At 43.7% G+C, this 17,920-nt stretch overlaps 1 protein-coding gene across 2 annotated transcripts in view; it reads right to left on the bottom strand.

Annotated features, from left to right (window-relative positions):
* ABTB2 (ankyrin repeat and BTB domain containing 2) overlaps nucleotides 1–17,920 on the bottom strand; it is a 231,092-nt gene that overhangs the window by 47,258 nt on the left and 165,914 nt on the right. For both annotated transcript variants that reach the window (XM_073604210.1, XM_073604209.1), the window contains 2 exons: nucleotides 5,390–5,542; nucleotides 2,035–2,200 (listed from right to left, as the gene is read on the bottom strand). In XM_073604210.1, the coding sequence (XP_073460311.1) occupies nucleotides 2,035–2,200; nucleotides 5,390–5,542 (319 nt within the window). The remainder of the gene's footprint in view (nucleotides 1–2,034; nucleotides 2,201–5,389; nucleotides 5,543–17,920) is intronic.

Here is a 17,920-nt window from a genome sequence, read left to right on the forward strand (position 1 = left end):
TGATAATGGGAGTCATTGACAGCATCCAAGTCATGGACAATGCCTACATGGACTCACACCTCACGAAGGTATGCCTGGGTCACTAAGCTATGATAGTTAGAATCAAGAATAGGACATTATTCATGTTGAATTGCCATGATGCTTTTCTACAGTAAAGTTGTGTTAACCTCTCTAAGCCAGGTCTGAAGTTATTCACAGGGGTGAATGTTGGTTTTGGCATATCCCAAACAACCTGGGTCTGGAATTGCACTATAGGGTATGAAATAACACTGCTACAAAAGGTTAATTCAGCAGGACACAAGTGGACAACTTGTCAAGGCTGGGCTCAGCCCTTTCTTTCTCTGAGCCGCCCGCTCAGCTGTCAGCTAATTGCCAGCTTCACAGGTACTCAGCTGATGATATCCTGCTCGTCAGTCCTGCCTACTTAAGCCGTCCAGCCCAGAGGATCTCTGCCTTCGCCAACATCACAGAGAGGCTCTCCTGGATTCCTGTTAAAGACCTGCTTGGCTGACATCCCTCCTGGCTCCAGATCCTGCTTGCTGTTTTTAATACGCTCATCTCCGGCTCCCTGACATTTGGCTTGTCTGACTATCCGTTCCGGTTCCTGAACTCTGGCTATGTTTTGACTACGTTTGTTCTATTTACTTTTATTATTAAACAAGTGTGATTTAACTGTACTTCTGTCTCGGTCTGATTTCATGGTTTCTGACACAACTGTAGTTGCTATGGGTAACCAAGAGAAGGAACAAGCTACAGCAACCGTTTTTTAAGCAGGGTACCTGGTAAGGTGGCAGGTCTTAACGGTAGCGAGAGGGTCGGTGTTCTTGCTGCCCCCCCTAGCAGTCTGTCTCCCATAGTAACCGGTTACGGAGATCTATGGCCTGGTCACAAATATGGGAAAGAAGGAGAGCACGCATGAGGTCTGTGCTATGTGCTCAGCGGGACCCCATTCTGTTACTGGGAGTGAAGTAACAGAGGTACGTTGGACTGGTGGAGAGGGTGCAGGCTCAGGACATCCCCCCTAATGCAACACATAGTACAGTGTGTAGTGACATGGGACAAGTCGCTTTTCAAAGGAACTCTGCATTTTATTACTATACACAGTGAAGGCGGAAGTCGGGGAACTGCCTTAATGTTAGATTTTTAACATGACCACAGTCTCTGCCTAGTCCCAGGCATTGATGAGCGCGCTCCATGCGAGTGTTACCCCACGTGCACGGGTGCAGTAGAACCCTCCTAGTCAGAAAGGAAACCCTCCTACAAGCACATGTTCTAACATTGATCTGGGGAAGTCTCTCAAGACAACAGAGCAACTAGCATTTTCAAGAAGGACGTCAACATGGGCAGTCTCCAAAATCTCTCAGTACGAAACGGCTTTAGTTAGTCCAACCAAAACTGACATTTTGCAGTAGTGCACTCCTGTTATATCAGCTATAACAGAGTTCCAATCCACTCCGTAATATATTTATGTTCCTGGCATGGTGTGTAGGGAAACAGGGATCCGCGGTGAGAATGGAAACCAACCTAAAAGTTGCAACTGAAGTAATAGTTTTGGACAGTAGTTCTTATATGATGACATCAAGTCATCCATTGCAGACAATCCCAGAATACTCTGCTCTAGGTTTCTCACTCCTACTGCAACGATTGAAGGATGCCAGCTCTAAAAAGTCTGTGACCAGCTGAACGTTATAATGCAAGGAATCGAAATAGGGCTATTGAACTTCTAAGAGTCCAAAGTGACTTTACTAGAATTACCCAGTACAAAAAAAAAAAATCAACCTGCTCCCCCCTTACGTGTTTTACTCCATCCAGACCTTAGTCTGAGTGAATTTACAACTAAGCTCCAGATTGAGTGAAATGCGTAAGAGGGAGCAGGTGGATTTTTCTTGTACTGAGTAACTCTAATAAACTCACTTCGGATTCTTAGAATTTAAGCAACTCCACTTCTATGTCTTGAATCAAGTCATTCATGTTTCTAATATCTCTATTATCATTCTGGAACATTTATGGTGGATCTATACAACACACCCTCACCTGATCATCCATGGTATTTATTCCGTCGGGTCCCAGTGCTCGTACCGCCTGAGGAATCAGATCAGTGCGACCACAGTTTAGCATTCGGAATCCCAGGTCCTGTTGAAAACGTTCAGCGGCTGCTCCAGCGTCCAGGCGTCTGAGGGAGCTAAAGCAACACTCCGGCCTATAAAAGACAACAGCAGAATTCCAAAGGGAGAATAAGGAGGGATAGAAGATGTGGATGGAGACAATGTCAGTCGGACATGCATGTAGAACCCTCTGATGACCCCATCCTCTTTGACAAGCAGGGGTCACCAAATGTTCACAAATACTGTATGATGAGATCATAGTGGTTCTGGCACTCTGGGAAACTGAAGAAGCACTTGTAGAAGGACAGCTTGAGGTTCCAAAATCCCTGGTCTGCTTTTCAAGTAACATAAAGGTTCCTGTATGACAGTCTAAGCAATCGTTCTTTTCTGACTGGGCCAATTTTTATTTTTTTGTGTCTCACATGCTCCCCTCCCAGACACTCCAACTCACAGTGGGAAGGTTTCAGCAACAGCGGCAGTGCTGTCATTCCACAAAGCAGTGGGCAGGACTAGGTGTGGACAGATGTTGATTGACAAATTACAAGCCTGTGAACCTTCAGTGATAATGCTGATTACCACGCTCCCTGCCACATCTGAACACACTGCGGTGCAAGCAGGCATAGCCCAAATGAGAGTGGCAACTCTGCTCTGAATTCAGAAGCAGTGCAGCATTGTTGCCACCCCACCACAGGTATTAGATGGACTTCACTGGCAGAATCAACAGGTATTTGCAGGGGGACAAAAATAAATCTGTGAGTGAAGAAGCACTTATAATTAAAGTGGAAGATCAGGCCAACTATATTCTTAAAAATAATTCCTCCCCCCTTAGCCTACCCTATCCTGTCTAACCTGTATAGAATAGATGGAAGAGAGATGCCGATGTAGGAAGGGTGTCTGGAAATGTAGCTCTCCTCAGAACAGGAACAGAAGGTGCTGGCTAAGCATAGGTAATTGGATGAAGAGAAGATTTTGGACAGCCGCCCTCAAAATCAAATGCCTTTATCAAAAAAAAGGAGGTAATAATCCAAAAAGTACAAGCCACAGGAAACAACGGATCACAGGAGCTGACGCGCTTCACAGTTTCAAAAGTGCTTATTCATAGCTGAATGAATAAGCACTTTTGAAAGTGTGAAACGCATCAGTTCCTGTGATCCGTTGTTTGCTGTGGCTTGTACTATTTGGATTATTACCTCCTTTTTTTAATAAAGGCATTTGATTTTGAGTGCGGCTGTCCAGAATCTTCCCTTCATCCAATTGTATAGAAAAGATACAGCAAATGTTGTCAAATAGGGTTTACCAATGAGGTAAATATGTGAATATATGAATATTGTTCAATGAATATGTGAATATTACAATTTAAAGGGTCAGCCCACCCAAACTAGATATTTCAGTTTTTACCACATGACAGCTTCTCCTATAGCTCAGAGACTGTATTGGTGAAATCCTGGTTCTGCATATCAGCGGTGCCCAATGGGAGGGGCTCCACCATCCCTGCTGAATTTTTATTAATTTTAGAATATGATAATATGTAGAATTTAACACATATATCTTTTTAATGGGAAATGGGCAATAACACATTTTTAGTAGAATGGGGGAGGGTTGGAAGAACCTTTGACCATGTTTTGAATGCTGTCCTTGCCTTCCTGTCTCAGTGACAACTGCTGACCCTATTTCTAGTATGGGCTTCACAGGAGCAGGAAGTGAGGGAAATTCCCCTCAATGGGGTCACAGACAAATAATAATATTTTAACTTCCCCACTCTATCCAAAGCTAAAAAGAATAGAGTTAGTGAAGTGACTAGCCTCAGGTGATACACGGAGATTAAATAAATCCTCCTACAAAAGTTGTACATGTTTATCTGCAGCTCTCTCTCCTCTACATCTGTTCAAAGTGTTGAATTCTAAAGCTTCTTTGAGAGTTCAGAAAAAAGGGGGCGGAGAACTGACGTTACACTTTGCGGAGCTCAGGAGAGTTCTGAGAACTGATTGGAGGGAAAAGATACACACCCCCTTCACACAGCTCACAGAAACAATGAAGAGGCTGTCACTCTGCTGGAGCTCCCCCCGTCACCATTTTTCTCTTGGTGTCAGGAAAACTTGTTAGGAGAAGTGACTCATTCTGACAGCAGAGGAACTTAGCAGCAGACAGAAATGGCACTTAGTGCTCCTAATTGAGATAAGTACACACTATAGAGGGATATGCTCTGTTCATATTTCATGTCTGAGGTTTACAACCATTTTAAAGATTAAGTTCACTATTACCAGGAAATAGCCTATGAAGTCAAGGGGCCCCAGTAGATATAAAAAAAATCTGTGCAACTTTGTAAAATGATCATTCATTTTATTTTTTCACCTGTAGGCCATGTGGGTCCCCTCAGAAGCCTGGCTTAAAAACTCCTAGTTAGCGATCCCCCACATCCTGCCTTGTTTGCTACCGCTGGACGTTCCTTCCCTACCAATGGTTTTTGTACTCTAGCAACAAAGCAGGATGATAAGTTTTTTTTCCCCCAGGTGAATGGGTAGGGGTACGATGTACCCCATACTCATTCACATAGGGTGGGGGGCTGGGATCTGGGGGCCCCCTTATTAATGGGGGCTCCCGGATTCCCATAAGCCCTCCGCCCGCAGACCCCGACAACCAACGGCCAGGGTTGTCGGGAAGAGGCCCTTGTCCTCATCAACATGGGGACAAGGTGCTTTGGGGTGGGGGGGCCGGAGGGCGCCCCCTTCCCCAAAGCACCCCCCCCATGTTGAGGGCATGCGGCCTGGTACGGTTCGGGAGGGGGGCGCTTGTTCGTCCCCACCCCCTTTCCTGACCGGCCGGGCTGCGTGCTCAGATAAGGGTCTGGTATGGATTTTGGGGGGATCCCCACACCGTTTTTTCAGCGTAGGGGGTTCCCCTTAAGGTCCATACCAGACCTAAGGGCCTGGTATGCTCTTGGAGGGGAACCCATACCGTTATTTAAATTTTGGCGTGGCGTTCCCCCTCATGATTCATACCAAACACCTGTCAGCAATGCTTGGCGCTCATCGGGAAAGGAAAAAACACATTTTTCCTTTCCCGACGGGGCTCGCAGGTGTCAAATCTCGCCGATAACAGCGGCGAGATTGACACAATATCGCGGTCACTTACTGTAGTAATAGTTTTGCTGCTAAATGCATGAGGCACAGACATCCAAGTCTCACCATAACTGGTCAGATCTGGAAATAATAATCTCTTGTCTATGAGTATCTTTAGAGATGCCTCCACCCAGCAGTATAAAGCCCAGCTCGGCTGTCACTTACTTGAGCTGTCGCGGTTCACAGTCCAGGCCAGGGAGGAGCAGTCTGGCGGTCTGTCTGATGTCATCAGCGTCTACGGTCAAGCTGCGGCGGTGTTCAGCGTATGTGATAGCCACACGCATCCATTCCATAAGGGGTGGCAGCAGAATAAACGGCCTGCGGGAGTAAATGCAAGCTCTTTATACAACTTGTTAAACTGTTATAGAAGATCGCTAATGCTGAGCTGTCATTCTAGTGTCACTCCAGCCAAAACCTTTCTTTTAGTGATGGATAGGATGGAGAAGGATTAGAACCTCTGTCAGATATGTATAAATGCAGCAAAGTCTTTACCCCTACAAGCAAGGGAGGTGCAGCAAAGTGTTTCAACAGGGACAAAAACAGCATTAGTACTTCACAGAGGTTCTAACCTTCTTAATGCCACCCAAAAGTCTGGAGTTTAGTTTATATAAGAATACCAGGGTAAAGGCATGCCAACCTAATACACACATTAGCCCCTTCCAGTCTTTTTACTCAACCATCCCTGATCCAGAACCCAGACCTAAAAATTTCCATTCAGTCCTATGTAGAGTTGATACTCCATACTTCAATTGGAATTAAATGGAGAGTTGGTTGGTTGGTTGGTTGGAAAGCAGCGCCAAGGAGGCCAAAACCACTAAAATCCCGCTGGATTGGTGGTAGTTGAGTTAAAGACCAGGCAAGGAGAGCAGCAGGATAGATTTAAAAGATAAGTGCAAAAGATAAGTGCACATTTTAACTTTAAAGTATAACCCCAGCATGCATTCTAGGTCATTTTGAAACATCTGCCTTGGATACACATACAAATCTTGCACAGCGTTTCTCAACTGGGGGTGCCGTTTGTGTGCCTCAAGGATGCCGCAAGCAAAGGACCCAGTCTGCCCTGTCTTAAGTTGTCAAGGTGTGGGTGGACCAGCCTCCAGCATCATAACATCCAATGACATCCAATGACGCACTAGGTCCACAATGCTCTGCGTCATTATTTGCTATTATTTGGTGGCCAGCCTGCCTGCACCATAGCAATGCACAATGCTGATCCAGGGCAGATGGTATGCAGGCCTTACCCCCAGCATTTAGGAGAGGATGGAAGTCTGGGCTCTGTAATGTGGAGACTGTGTGTTTGGGGGATCGTAATGGGAGACTGTGTAACTGGGGGGCTCTGTAATGGGGAGACTGTGTGTTTGGGGAACAGTAATGGGAGACTGTGTAATTGGGGGGGGGGCACTGTGTGATTGGAGGGGCTCTGTGATAGGGGACTGTGTGATGAGGGACTGTGATTGGGGGGCTCTGTAATGGGGAGATTGTGTGTTTGGGGGATCGGTAATGGGAGACTGTGTAACTGGGGGGGCTCTGTAATGGGGACACTGTGTGTTTGGGGGATCGTAATGGGAGACTGTGTAATTGGGGGGGGCACTGTGTGATTGGAGGGGCTCTGTGATAGGGGATCGTGTGATTGGGGGGGGGGGGGGGGGCTCTGTGATGAGGGGATGAGGGACTGTGATTAGGGGGGCTCTGTAATGGGGAGACTGTGTGTTTGGAGGATCGGTAATAGGAGACTGTGTAATTGGGAGGGCTCTGTGATGGGGAACTGTGTGACTGGGGGTCCTCTGATTTAGTCAGAGGACACTAAGATGGGGGGAGTCTGATGTATGGGGGGCTCTCATGTATAGGGACTCTGATGTATAGGGAGGTTTCTGATGAGATGGGTAGACTCTGACCCGATGGGGGCACTCTGTCTTGATGGAGGGGGGGGCTTCTGATGTTAATTTCAGCAAAGCGGTTGTGGTCATTGTCCCAGGCTCGGGTTTCCCATTGATAAGTAACAGTTACATATTTGACATTTTAGACCTGGGGTGCCTCTGGATTTTGCATACTTTAAAAGAGTGCTATAACTAAAAAATAAGCTCTAGCAATTTTTAGATCCCTAATTGCAGAATGTAGAATGGTTGAAGATTGGATAACAATTAAATACATTTATCTCCTATAAACAAATGACATGAAAAATGTAAACTCCCACTAAACTTATCTTAATGTGGTCTCAGTGGTTGGACTTAGCAGTTGGTTGGGGGGGGGGGTATAATTTCTCTTAACCGTATTTCTTCATGTGTTCTAAATCCTACATTTATCGGTAGACTCTGAATAGGGATGTTTCCTATGATACCAAAACTTTACCATGACTTTAATCTCCTTTTTTTTGTGTCATAATCCCTCTGGATTTCTTCACAAGAATTCCTTTTCTCATAAATGCTCCTTGTGATTTCTATGGTTGGTGTGTAGTTTGAAGGCAAATGTGTATTTAGTGCACTTACTTTGTTTATCCTAATGCTGTCTGCATTTTATTTGGTGACTCCTCTGCATTTCTGTATTATGACCAGTTTAATATTTGTATGTGTCTATGTATGTTACCTATTGTCATACTAAAATACTTTATTTGCAAAAATGTAATCTGATTTAGAAAAAAGGGTATCTCCAGCCATTTGTTTTTCTAGTTTTGGAAGGAGTGGATAAGGATTAGAATCTCTGTTCATTTTTTTCTTGCTGTCTGTGTCCCTAGTTGTTTGGTTCTAACCTCCCTATTTGTTTGGGAACCATTGTCACTAGGAAAAATTTGAATCTAAAATTGAAAAAACGAGGGTTATAATAAACAAGATAAAAATGTACCCATGTGGGTAACCCATGTTCAAAATAGACTAGAAAAACTTAAAGTGGTTCTAAAGTCAGAAGAGTTTTTATCTAAATGCATTCTATGCATTAAGATAAAAAAACATTCTGTGTGCAGCAGCCCCCCTAATACTTGCCTGAGCCCCAGCAATGTTCCACGAGAGTCTCGGCTGTCCGGGACTCTCTCTCCTCATTGGTTAAGACAGCAGCAGGGTGCCATTGGCTCCAGCTCCTGTCAAAGTCAGTGAGCCAATGAAGAGAGAGAGGGGGCAGGGCTGAGCCGCGGGTCCATGTTGAATGGACACACAGAGCAGCAGCTCAGCTCGGGTGCCCCCATAGCAAGCTGCTTGCAGTGGGGGCACTCGTCAGGAGGGAGGGCCCAGGAGTGCCGACAAGTAACATTTTTGTTACTTTTAAACGAAAAAAAATAGACTTTAGTATCACTTTAATGTTAATAAAACATAAAGATGAGATGGTTTGCACCCGAGAGTTCTTCAAGAACTTAGCCATGTTATAGCCAGACCATTGTTCCTAATTTTTGAGGATCGCTTGCTGAGTGGAATGGCGCCAGTAGGCTGGTGAAATAAAAATGTGATACCAATGTTAAAAAAAGGGCCGAGATACATATGGGGGAACTACAGACCAGCACCCTAATATCATTAAATTAACAATTAAAGAAAAAAAAACCTGCCTACCGGATTCATGAATTTCATACCCCCCTCCCCACTCAACCCCAATAAATACACAGACTGCATGCCTGAGATTTGAAATGGCCACAGCAGCCCTTTACTTAACCACAATGGAACTAAATTAACAATTTCTGAAATAACCAAAGCATATTAAACCATACCCTATATACCCATACAATTCTGTCCCCAGCAGCCCCTCACCAGCCTGAGAACAGCTCCAAATTGACCATTTTCTGACCTCCCAAGAGACTGAACCATGGAAAAGACAACCGATACCAAAACAGGGGATGCGCCATACCACCAGATGGGCCCCAAATTTATTTATTTTTAACTATCCTACCATCCCACAGACCCTCTATGCTGCCATGACAAGCGTTTCCTATAAACTGACGTACAAGAAACTTTATTCTCTCATCCAGGTTCCCAACCACTTGACCATTAACCTCTAATCTGGTAAGGCTTCTTGTACCTCTACATGGTCTTTTTGGGACTTCCCTCAATCATGTAGCCCCCCATTATTTTATTCCTCTTTTTTGTCTTTTTTGGCTCTGCTTCCCAAACACGGTCTACATACTGTAAAGCCAAAATAGGGTGTCATACTCCTTTAGGTATACTTTATATGATGTAAAGGAAAACACTGTAAAATCAAGCAGCTTTGTAGCAGACTCAGTGAATAGGTTGATTCAGGAATATTGTTTTTCACCACTACTAAAATGTTTTACATGTAAAAAAATCTTTACATGCGATTACATATATGTTGTTACATGATACAAAATGTACACACTGTATACTGTAATTATTTCCAATCTAGAAGCTCTTTGTATCTGCTAGCCTGGACCCCGGCCTCCATCCTGGAGCTGACTCTAATCTCAGGAGCCTGAGAGACCACTTAGGAGAAGCTGTCAATGAAGTTTTATGCCAACTCATAAACTTGCTGACAAAATCCCATTATGGCAGTGATATACCTTAGCCTGCACCCCTCAGCGTCAGCCGGGTCTGATAACAAAACACATTTTTTAGATTTCTATAGCAGACTCCAGGAGAGACGCACAGCGAGCCTCCCGTGGAATGGTATTTGGGCCGTTTGGCAAAGGTCTTCACTGTGCTACACTTTATGCTTTTATTTAATTGCTCTGCAGTTGTGTAATTCAAGCAAGGCGATCTGTGCGGTAACTACATAGGAATTCCAGGGACATTTTCAAAAGAAATATTTACAGCTTAAAAATATGTCTAAAAATTTGGTTTAACTGAACAGCATAATTACAGAACATTCAGGGGTTCTTTGGGGGGCTGTAAATAATAAAGGGACAAGAACATGTGATAATATGCTTTTTGCTAAGGCTATCCTATGTGCTCATTTAAAATGGGGGCACCAGTCAATCTGAGGCCAGGGACCTCAAGAATGCAGCCTATCCATTCCCAGGATACCAGTGACATAATTGGGAAAGCAGCCTATTCAATCATGAGATACCAATGACAGCACTGAGAATATAGCCTATCCATTCACGAGAAATAAATAACATAACTGGGAAAGCAGCCTACTCATTCACAAAATACCAGTGATATCATTGAGAATGCAGCCTATCCATTCACAAGATATCAGTGAGATTGTTGAGAATACAGCCTATCCATTCACGAAATATCACTGGCATCACTGAAAATACAGCCTATCCATTCATGAGATACCAATGATAGCACTGAGGATGCAGCCTATCCAATAACGAGATACGAATTACATAACTGGGAAAGCAGCCTACCCATTCGCAAGATACCAATGGCATCCCTGAGAATGCAGCCCATCCATTCACAAGATACCAGTTGCATCACTGAAAATATAGCCTATCCATTCACAATATACCAGTGACCAGTGGCAGCTGGTGCTCGATAATTGGGGGGGGGGGCGGCAAATCAACGCCACCCCCCTCGGTGGAAGATGGACGCAGGGAACATCCCGTTCCCCCCGCTGCGGGAGACGGACGGCCTTCTTACCTCTGTCCTGCCCAGTCTCCTCTGATCTACCCTCCTCGAGCCGGATGCTGGATGGTGAGCCATCCCTGGAGTGGCGGCTGGTGGGTCTGTCACTCTTCCCCTTGCTTCTCCCCCTGGTGGCGAGTCTCCTCCCTCCTTCTCCTCTCCCTTGGCCAATAACATTGTTTTTCCTTTCGGCCAATTGGGAAACTGGTCTTACAACATGCTTCCTGATTGGCTAGGAGGAGAATCAGTGTGAGGATAGCGAATATTCATTCGCTATTATCACACAACTGGGTGGGCTCGGAGCGCAGTGCTCTGCGCCCTAAGACCACCGTTTTTTTGAAGCCTATTAGAGCCTCTGGCTCTAATCACGTGCTTAAAAAAAAAAAAACCCTCATTGGAATCCATGGTCCGGCGCCTGGTATGTAGATGGTCCGGTGCCTGTGCACCCCTCTAATGGACGGGCCGCCACTGCCAGTGACCACACTGAGAATGCAGCCTACCCATTCACGAGATACAACTTACATAACTGGGAAAGCAGACAACCTATTCACAAAATACCAGTGGTATCACTCAGAATGCAGCCTATCCATTCACAAGATACCAGTGACATTGCTGAGAATAGAGAATACAGCCTATCCATTCAGGAGATACCAATGGCATCACTGAAAATACAGCCTACCCATTCATGAGATACCAAAGACAGCACTAAGAATGCAGCCAATCCATCACGAGATACAAATTACATAACTGGGAAAGCAGCCCACCCATTTGAAAAAATACCAGTGGCACGCATCACTGAGAATGCAACCGATCTATTCACAAGATACCAGTGACATAGCTGAGATCGCAGCCTATCCATTTATGAGAGATGGACAGGTGGCACTGGAAATCCAGAGTAATGCTCCATAGGTCATGTAGAGTGTTTGATGTGTAACAGTTTAACGTTGAGCAGGCAGTTCTCCTGTAGAGAAGGACTCTCAAAGCCCCTTTAGGATGAAGATGGGGGAAGAATGAAGTGCAGAAGCGCCACCCCAAAAGTCCAATTATTTCAAAAAAAGGTATACATAGGATATGCAGATGTAACAAACACATTTTAGAGGTCCAAAGCTTCATCAGGGCATGTATTGCTTTTAGAATGGCAAATTAGTGGATTTGGGGGTATTCATAAAATTAATCGACAAAAAAAAAAATTGGAAGACTATACACAACCAAACTGAGTCAACTACAATTTTATTGCATGAACAGAATACAAAATACCCTAGCAAGAACCCCCTAAAATCCCAACCTAAACTCACCCAAGTACCCCACTCTGCATCCCTTTGACCGACTGACCTTAGACTGTGGGGGTGTTTCATGGGGGTATAAGTGGGCTGTTTGAGTCACCTGGGCCATTGCACCCTTGCTCCATCACGAGGCAGTGCCTCATACGCCCATTTTGGCCTTATGGTGGAGCACTGTACCCCTTGGGAGCGGTTTCAGTTTGGTCCCTGGTGTAGTGGTATAGGGCTTGGTTTTTGGAGGGGGGCGCTGGTTTAGGGGGGGTGGGCACAACGCCTTGTTGGGACTGCATCCCCCTCCCCTCGCTTCATATACGAGCGGTGGTGTTTTTCTGTTCCAGTATGCAGGGCAGGGTACTTGGGTAAGCTTAGGTGGGTTTTTTTCTGGGGGATTACAGGGATTTTAGGGGGTTCTTGCGAGCGTATTTTGTATTGTGTTCATGCAATAATATTGTAGTTGACTCAGTTGGGTTGTGTATAGTTTTTTGTTTTGTAGATAACCCTTTTTTTTATTACACCCCCTTATGTATGGGGTGAGCACTATTTTTTCAACAGTTGGGACTCCCACTTTTCATGTTTTGGATTGATGATTAAGATTATGCTGCAAGAGATTTCATGGCATGCTCGTCAGCATATGTAATTTGTCATTGTATATACCCTGCAAATCCTAATGAAGGGGGCAGTTTGGACCCCCAAAACACATTGGCTAGAGTACTGTGTAGTACCACAATCTACTAAGCGTATTCTCAGCATATGGCCTCCATCCAGCGTTGTCTCCTGTTTTTATTGATCGACCACCTACCTATTCCCCAGTGGGTCTCTTTGAGGTTAACTTATATAAAAACAGTGGTAGGCATTGGTTCCTTCCAGATAAGGTATGTGTGGCATTTTGTTTTTAGGTTTAATGTGGTATTTATGCTGCTTTAATCTTGAATTTCAAATTACACTTCTAACAGTCTACTTGTCAGGTGAACTTCTGAAAAGCATGGATCTTTGCGGTTCACATTGTTTGCTCAATGTTGGTTCATATGCCTTTATAGATAATTTTTGGAGTATTGTGTACTAGGTAGGTGCTTTTGGGAGTGATCTTTGGCTTTGCCTCGATTCCTCCTGAAGCATTGGATTTCCGATTTTTGGGGGGGGGCTCCCTTTCTTTTCTCTCCACTGCTATATGGTTTTAGTTTATGATTCATGTGTGTTGTATTTTTTTAACATTATATTTGATATAATGTTATATTCATCCTGCTGTTTACCAACTACCATATTTGACATAAAAATCAGAACAGTGGATCCTGAAGAAGCTCTCTACAAGCGAAACACATTGATCCATTTCTGTAAATCTAGATGTACCTTGACACACTTGGGACGGTAACGGATCTATATGTGCTTTTTATTATGCAATGATTTTAATGTACAATTAAAAAAATGATTTTTATCTTTTTTTTTTTTTTTCGTTTTTATTGGTAATTTCAATATTAACACAAAAGTGTAACACATTATGGAAAGCCCACTTTGGCCCAACATATTAAGGAACTGGGTGCATACAAGAAAAAGAAAGACAAAGTCAAACCATCCAATAACTCTCGGGCCCATGGGTGGCTTCCCACTCATTGTTCGGGTAGTCAGGTTACTGAAGATGTAAAGTCGAACAGTAGACCGTGAACCTGAGTATCCTTTGCATCATCCCCAACAGGGGAAACTATTGCGTAATATAAAGAAAATTAAATGTGAAGAAATAATATGCACAGGGCTTTCTGTGCTTAACTTTGAACATATTAACTGCTGCCTGTTCCCTTACTTGGACTCATGTGAGTTCTTCCACTTTATATTTATTGCTTAAGTCACACGGACCAACAATGGGTTAAAGGTTAATCCAACTAGTAGAAAGAATGGAGAAGGAAAGATAAGTGAGAGAAAAAAAAAAGGGGGGGGGGGGGGCGTTATGGTGAGAATTAGGTAAGATAAAAGAAAAACCTGTAGAGAAGGAGATGGGAAAAGATGCTAGTGTCTCTCCCTCCAGATCAGGTGGATTCTGTCAGGTATTTCATCCATGGAGTCCAAGTTTTCTCAAAGTGGGCTAGCTTGTCCTGGTGGATAGCCACCATACATTCATTGGTCATGATCCACATCAATTTTGCCTTCAAAAGATCAAAGGGGATTATGGGCAACCTCCAGGATCTCGCTAAGGATATCCTAGCTGCCATAAAGATGAATGCAATTAGGTGTCTTACATGTCCCGGTACCTCCTCCACCGTTTTCCCCAGAAGAGCCTGCTGTGGATTGATTTTTATCATTATGTTTGTAGTGGCACATTTAAATCCTCATTTTCTGCCCTATTCCAGTTTCTGGAAAGGTATGAACTCGTTATTTTGCTGACAGATCCTGTGTATATGTTCCAAGGTAAATAAACAACCTTTGGATTCTAACCTTTTAGTGTGTGCTCCTGCTCTTCAACCCTCCTTCTGGATCAATTTGCAGCAGACCAGTGACATCACTGAGAATGCAGCCTATGAATTCACTAGACACTAGTGACATCATTGTGAGTACAGACCTGTCCATTCATGAGGGTTCAGTTAAATTGCTGAACATGCAGCCTATGCAGTCACAAAAGACCAATTACATCACTTAGAAAGCAGGTTTTCCATTTGCGAAAGGGACCAGTGACCAGTGGCGGCCTGTCCATTATGGGTACAGGGGTGCCGCCCCCCCTAATCTCCATGCAGGGCACCGGACGCATGGATTTCAATTTGGGTTTTCTTTTTTTAAAGCACGCAATTAGAGCCAGGGGCTCTAATTGGCTTTAAAAAGGCTGGACTCAGGGCGCAGTGCCCACCCACTTGTGTGACATTAGTGAATTAATATTTGCTAATGTTTTCCTGCTTCTCCTCTGGGAGCCTTAGAAAGGATCTCAGGACCCGCCTCCTGTTTGGCCGGGAGGAGAAGCATTGGCCCTGGCAGCAGCCTACCTCGGATTCAGCAGAGCACCACCACCTTGTGCCAATGTGAGTGAGGGGGCCGGGTCTGTTTGCCCCCCCCCCCCACCGGGATTAGTGCCTTCACTGAGAATTCAGTCCATCCTTTCACAAGAGACTTGGAACATCACTAAGAAAGCAGCCTATTAATTTACTAGAGACCAGTAACATCACTGAGAATGAAGCCTATACTTTAACAAGAGACTAGTGACATCACTAAGAGAGTAGCCTATCCATTCACAAGGGACCAGTGACATCACTGAGAATGCTGCCTATCCATTCATGGGTGACCTGTGACATGACTAAGAATACAGCAAATCCATTCATGAGACATGTGAGATCACTAAGAATGCAGTCTATCCATTTTACGAAAGACCAGTGACATCACTAAAAATGCAGCCTATCCATTCACGAGAGACCTGTGACATTAATGAGAAAGCAGCCTATCCATTCAAAAAGGATCAGCATCATCACTGAGAATGCAGCCTATTCTTTTACAAGAAACTGGTGACATCACTAAGATCTCTACCTATTCACTCACAAGAGACCTGTGATATTACTAAGAATGCAGCCTATCCCTTCATGAGAGACCAGTGACATCACCAAGAATGCAGCCTATCTTTTCACAGAAGACCAGTGACATCACCAAGAATGCAGCCTATCCTTTCACGGAAGACCAGTGACATCACCAAGAATGCAGCCTATCCTTTCACAGAAGACCAGTGACATCACCAAGAATGCAGCCTATCTTTTCACAGAAGACCAGTGACATCACCAAGAATGCAGCCTATCTTTTCACAGAAGACCAGTGACATCACCAAGAATGCAGCCTATCCTTTCACGGAAGACCAGTGACATCACCAAGAATGCAGCCTATCCTTTCCTGGGAGAGCGGTGACAATATTGAGAATGCAGCCTATACATTAGGCATGTAGCAATAGTGGGAAAACACCAGGAAATAATTTTTTTTCATTTATCTACTTGAAATAATAGTAGCATTAGTACAAATGATGTCGGATGTAGAAGCCAGAACTGTATCCAGTCTGTGTTGATAACAAGCCATGATCAATCCAAAACAGCATTGTAGATGCATCCATCCATCTCTATCTGCCATCAGCGTCCATTAGCTGTTAATCTGGTATAGCTATGTGTGATCACCATGAACTCATGTCCGCTGAGCACACTATCCCCCTGTGAGGTACAGCGTCAGTGAGCTTGTAGCTGTTCTTTATTAGGTGCGGATGATATTGATTTCACAGGAACACATGGAAGCAGTTTGGGGACACAGCAGTAGAGGGGTCTGCAATACTTCACATTGTGTAATTTGGGATGGGGTGGCAACAAGGTAGGGGGCTTGGCTGATGTCCCCATTTGAACTCGTTGAGAGGAGATGTTTCTGCAGCTGTACGAAGCACGTGTCACAGGAGATGGAATTACTGAGAAATTCTATCCAGAGAAAGGGAAACACGTACAGGCTTTTATTTAATAACGTGCCATCATCCAAAACAACCTATTAGACTTAGTGGGGGATTTCTAAGAATCCTGGAAATCCCATGTTTGCCAAAGACCCCTCAGAGTAATCATGCACAGGTTGCCCCCCATGTGCAATCCTTCAGAGTCTTCAGAGTTGAACCAGAGTGCAAAGATAAAGTTTCCTAATCACTCAATTTCACCCGCTGGTAAATTCTGGCATTGCAGCTTGTACATAAAATATGACCAACCATGATAAGCAAGGATAAGTAATATGAAGCCACCCGCAGGCATCAGAATGTGCCTGAGCATAGTCTTGGTCCAACTGTTGGAAAGATCCGACTTACAAAAATCTTTCCATAAACATCCATGTTTGGATCACCCGAACACACATGGTTTTGAATACGAATGGGCAGCCATTTCGGCTGCATTCACATCTCAGCGTTTTGTATCTTGAAGCTCCAAAACGCTCAAGGGGGAAAAATCATTTATTCTCTATGGAGATGGTTCATATCTCCACTCCATGTCGCCTGAAGTTCAAAAAAGTTTTGGAGCTTTTTTGTAGCTCGAATCGGGCAGGTTTTAGCATTTTTGGTGCATCTTTATTCTTATAGAAACGAATGGAAACGCGTCATTTGCGCATCTTTGTGCAGATTCGTGCATTTTGTCGCGCGTTTGTGCGTGATTTTCTGCTCAAATGAAAAAAAAAATGTAAAAAAAATGTTCTTCTGCATCAACGTGAATAGTCAACTGAAAATGTTGAGCTACCTGGCTCCCTAGTTAGCAGCACCGCTGCTCCTCTTACTACAAACAAGAATTAAAACACAATAACAGTGCCACTACCCAGCCTATAATTATTTGATGTATAATGTGAAGTAAATGCAGCTGTAAGAAAACCAGGGGGATCTAGTATGTAAATTAAGCAAAAAAAATTAAGAAAAACAATGCAAAAAAAATACCCCACTAAACTGTTATAATAAAAAAAACAAATAAATACATTAAAAAAATGAAAATAAAATAAAAAGATGAACAAAAAAATAAATAATAATGAAAAAAAAAATACTGAATGAAATATTAAAATAGAATAGTGAATGGATGCATTGGGTTTGATTTCACTGATATTTCATTCAGTATTTTTTTTCATTACTTATTTTTTTGTTTATTTGTTATTTCTTTTTTTTCAATTTCTTTTTACATTTCTCTATTTCCCATTATTTTTTTATTTATTTTTATTTTATTGTTAATTTCTTTTTCATTTATTCTTATTATTTAACAGTTTAGTGGGGCTTTTCCACTGTTTTTCTTTCGCCTCTTACTAGTGCCTCTGACTGTGTTGTCCAGCTGTCCTGGTTCAATTGGCTCACTCAGGCTTTAGTTGCAGCGCCCTTCTGCACAGACCACTCCTGGCCTCTGGATTGGGGTTCTCCAGACACCCCAATAGGATCCCATCTCACTCCTGGAACGAGACCTCCCGGC

Source organism: Aquarana catesbeiana, linkage group LG11 (genome assembly GCF_042186555.1).
Source record: "Aquarana catesbeiana isolate 2022-GZ linkage group LG11, ASM4218655v1, whole genome shotgun sequence".
In the NCBI taxonomy this organism is placed as follows: domain Eukaryota; kingdom Metazoa; phylum Chordata; class Amphibia; order Anura; family Ranidae; genus Aquarana; species Aquarana catesbeiana.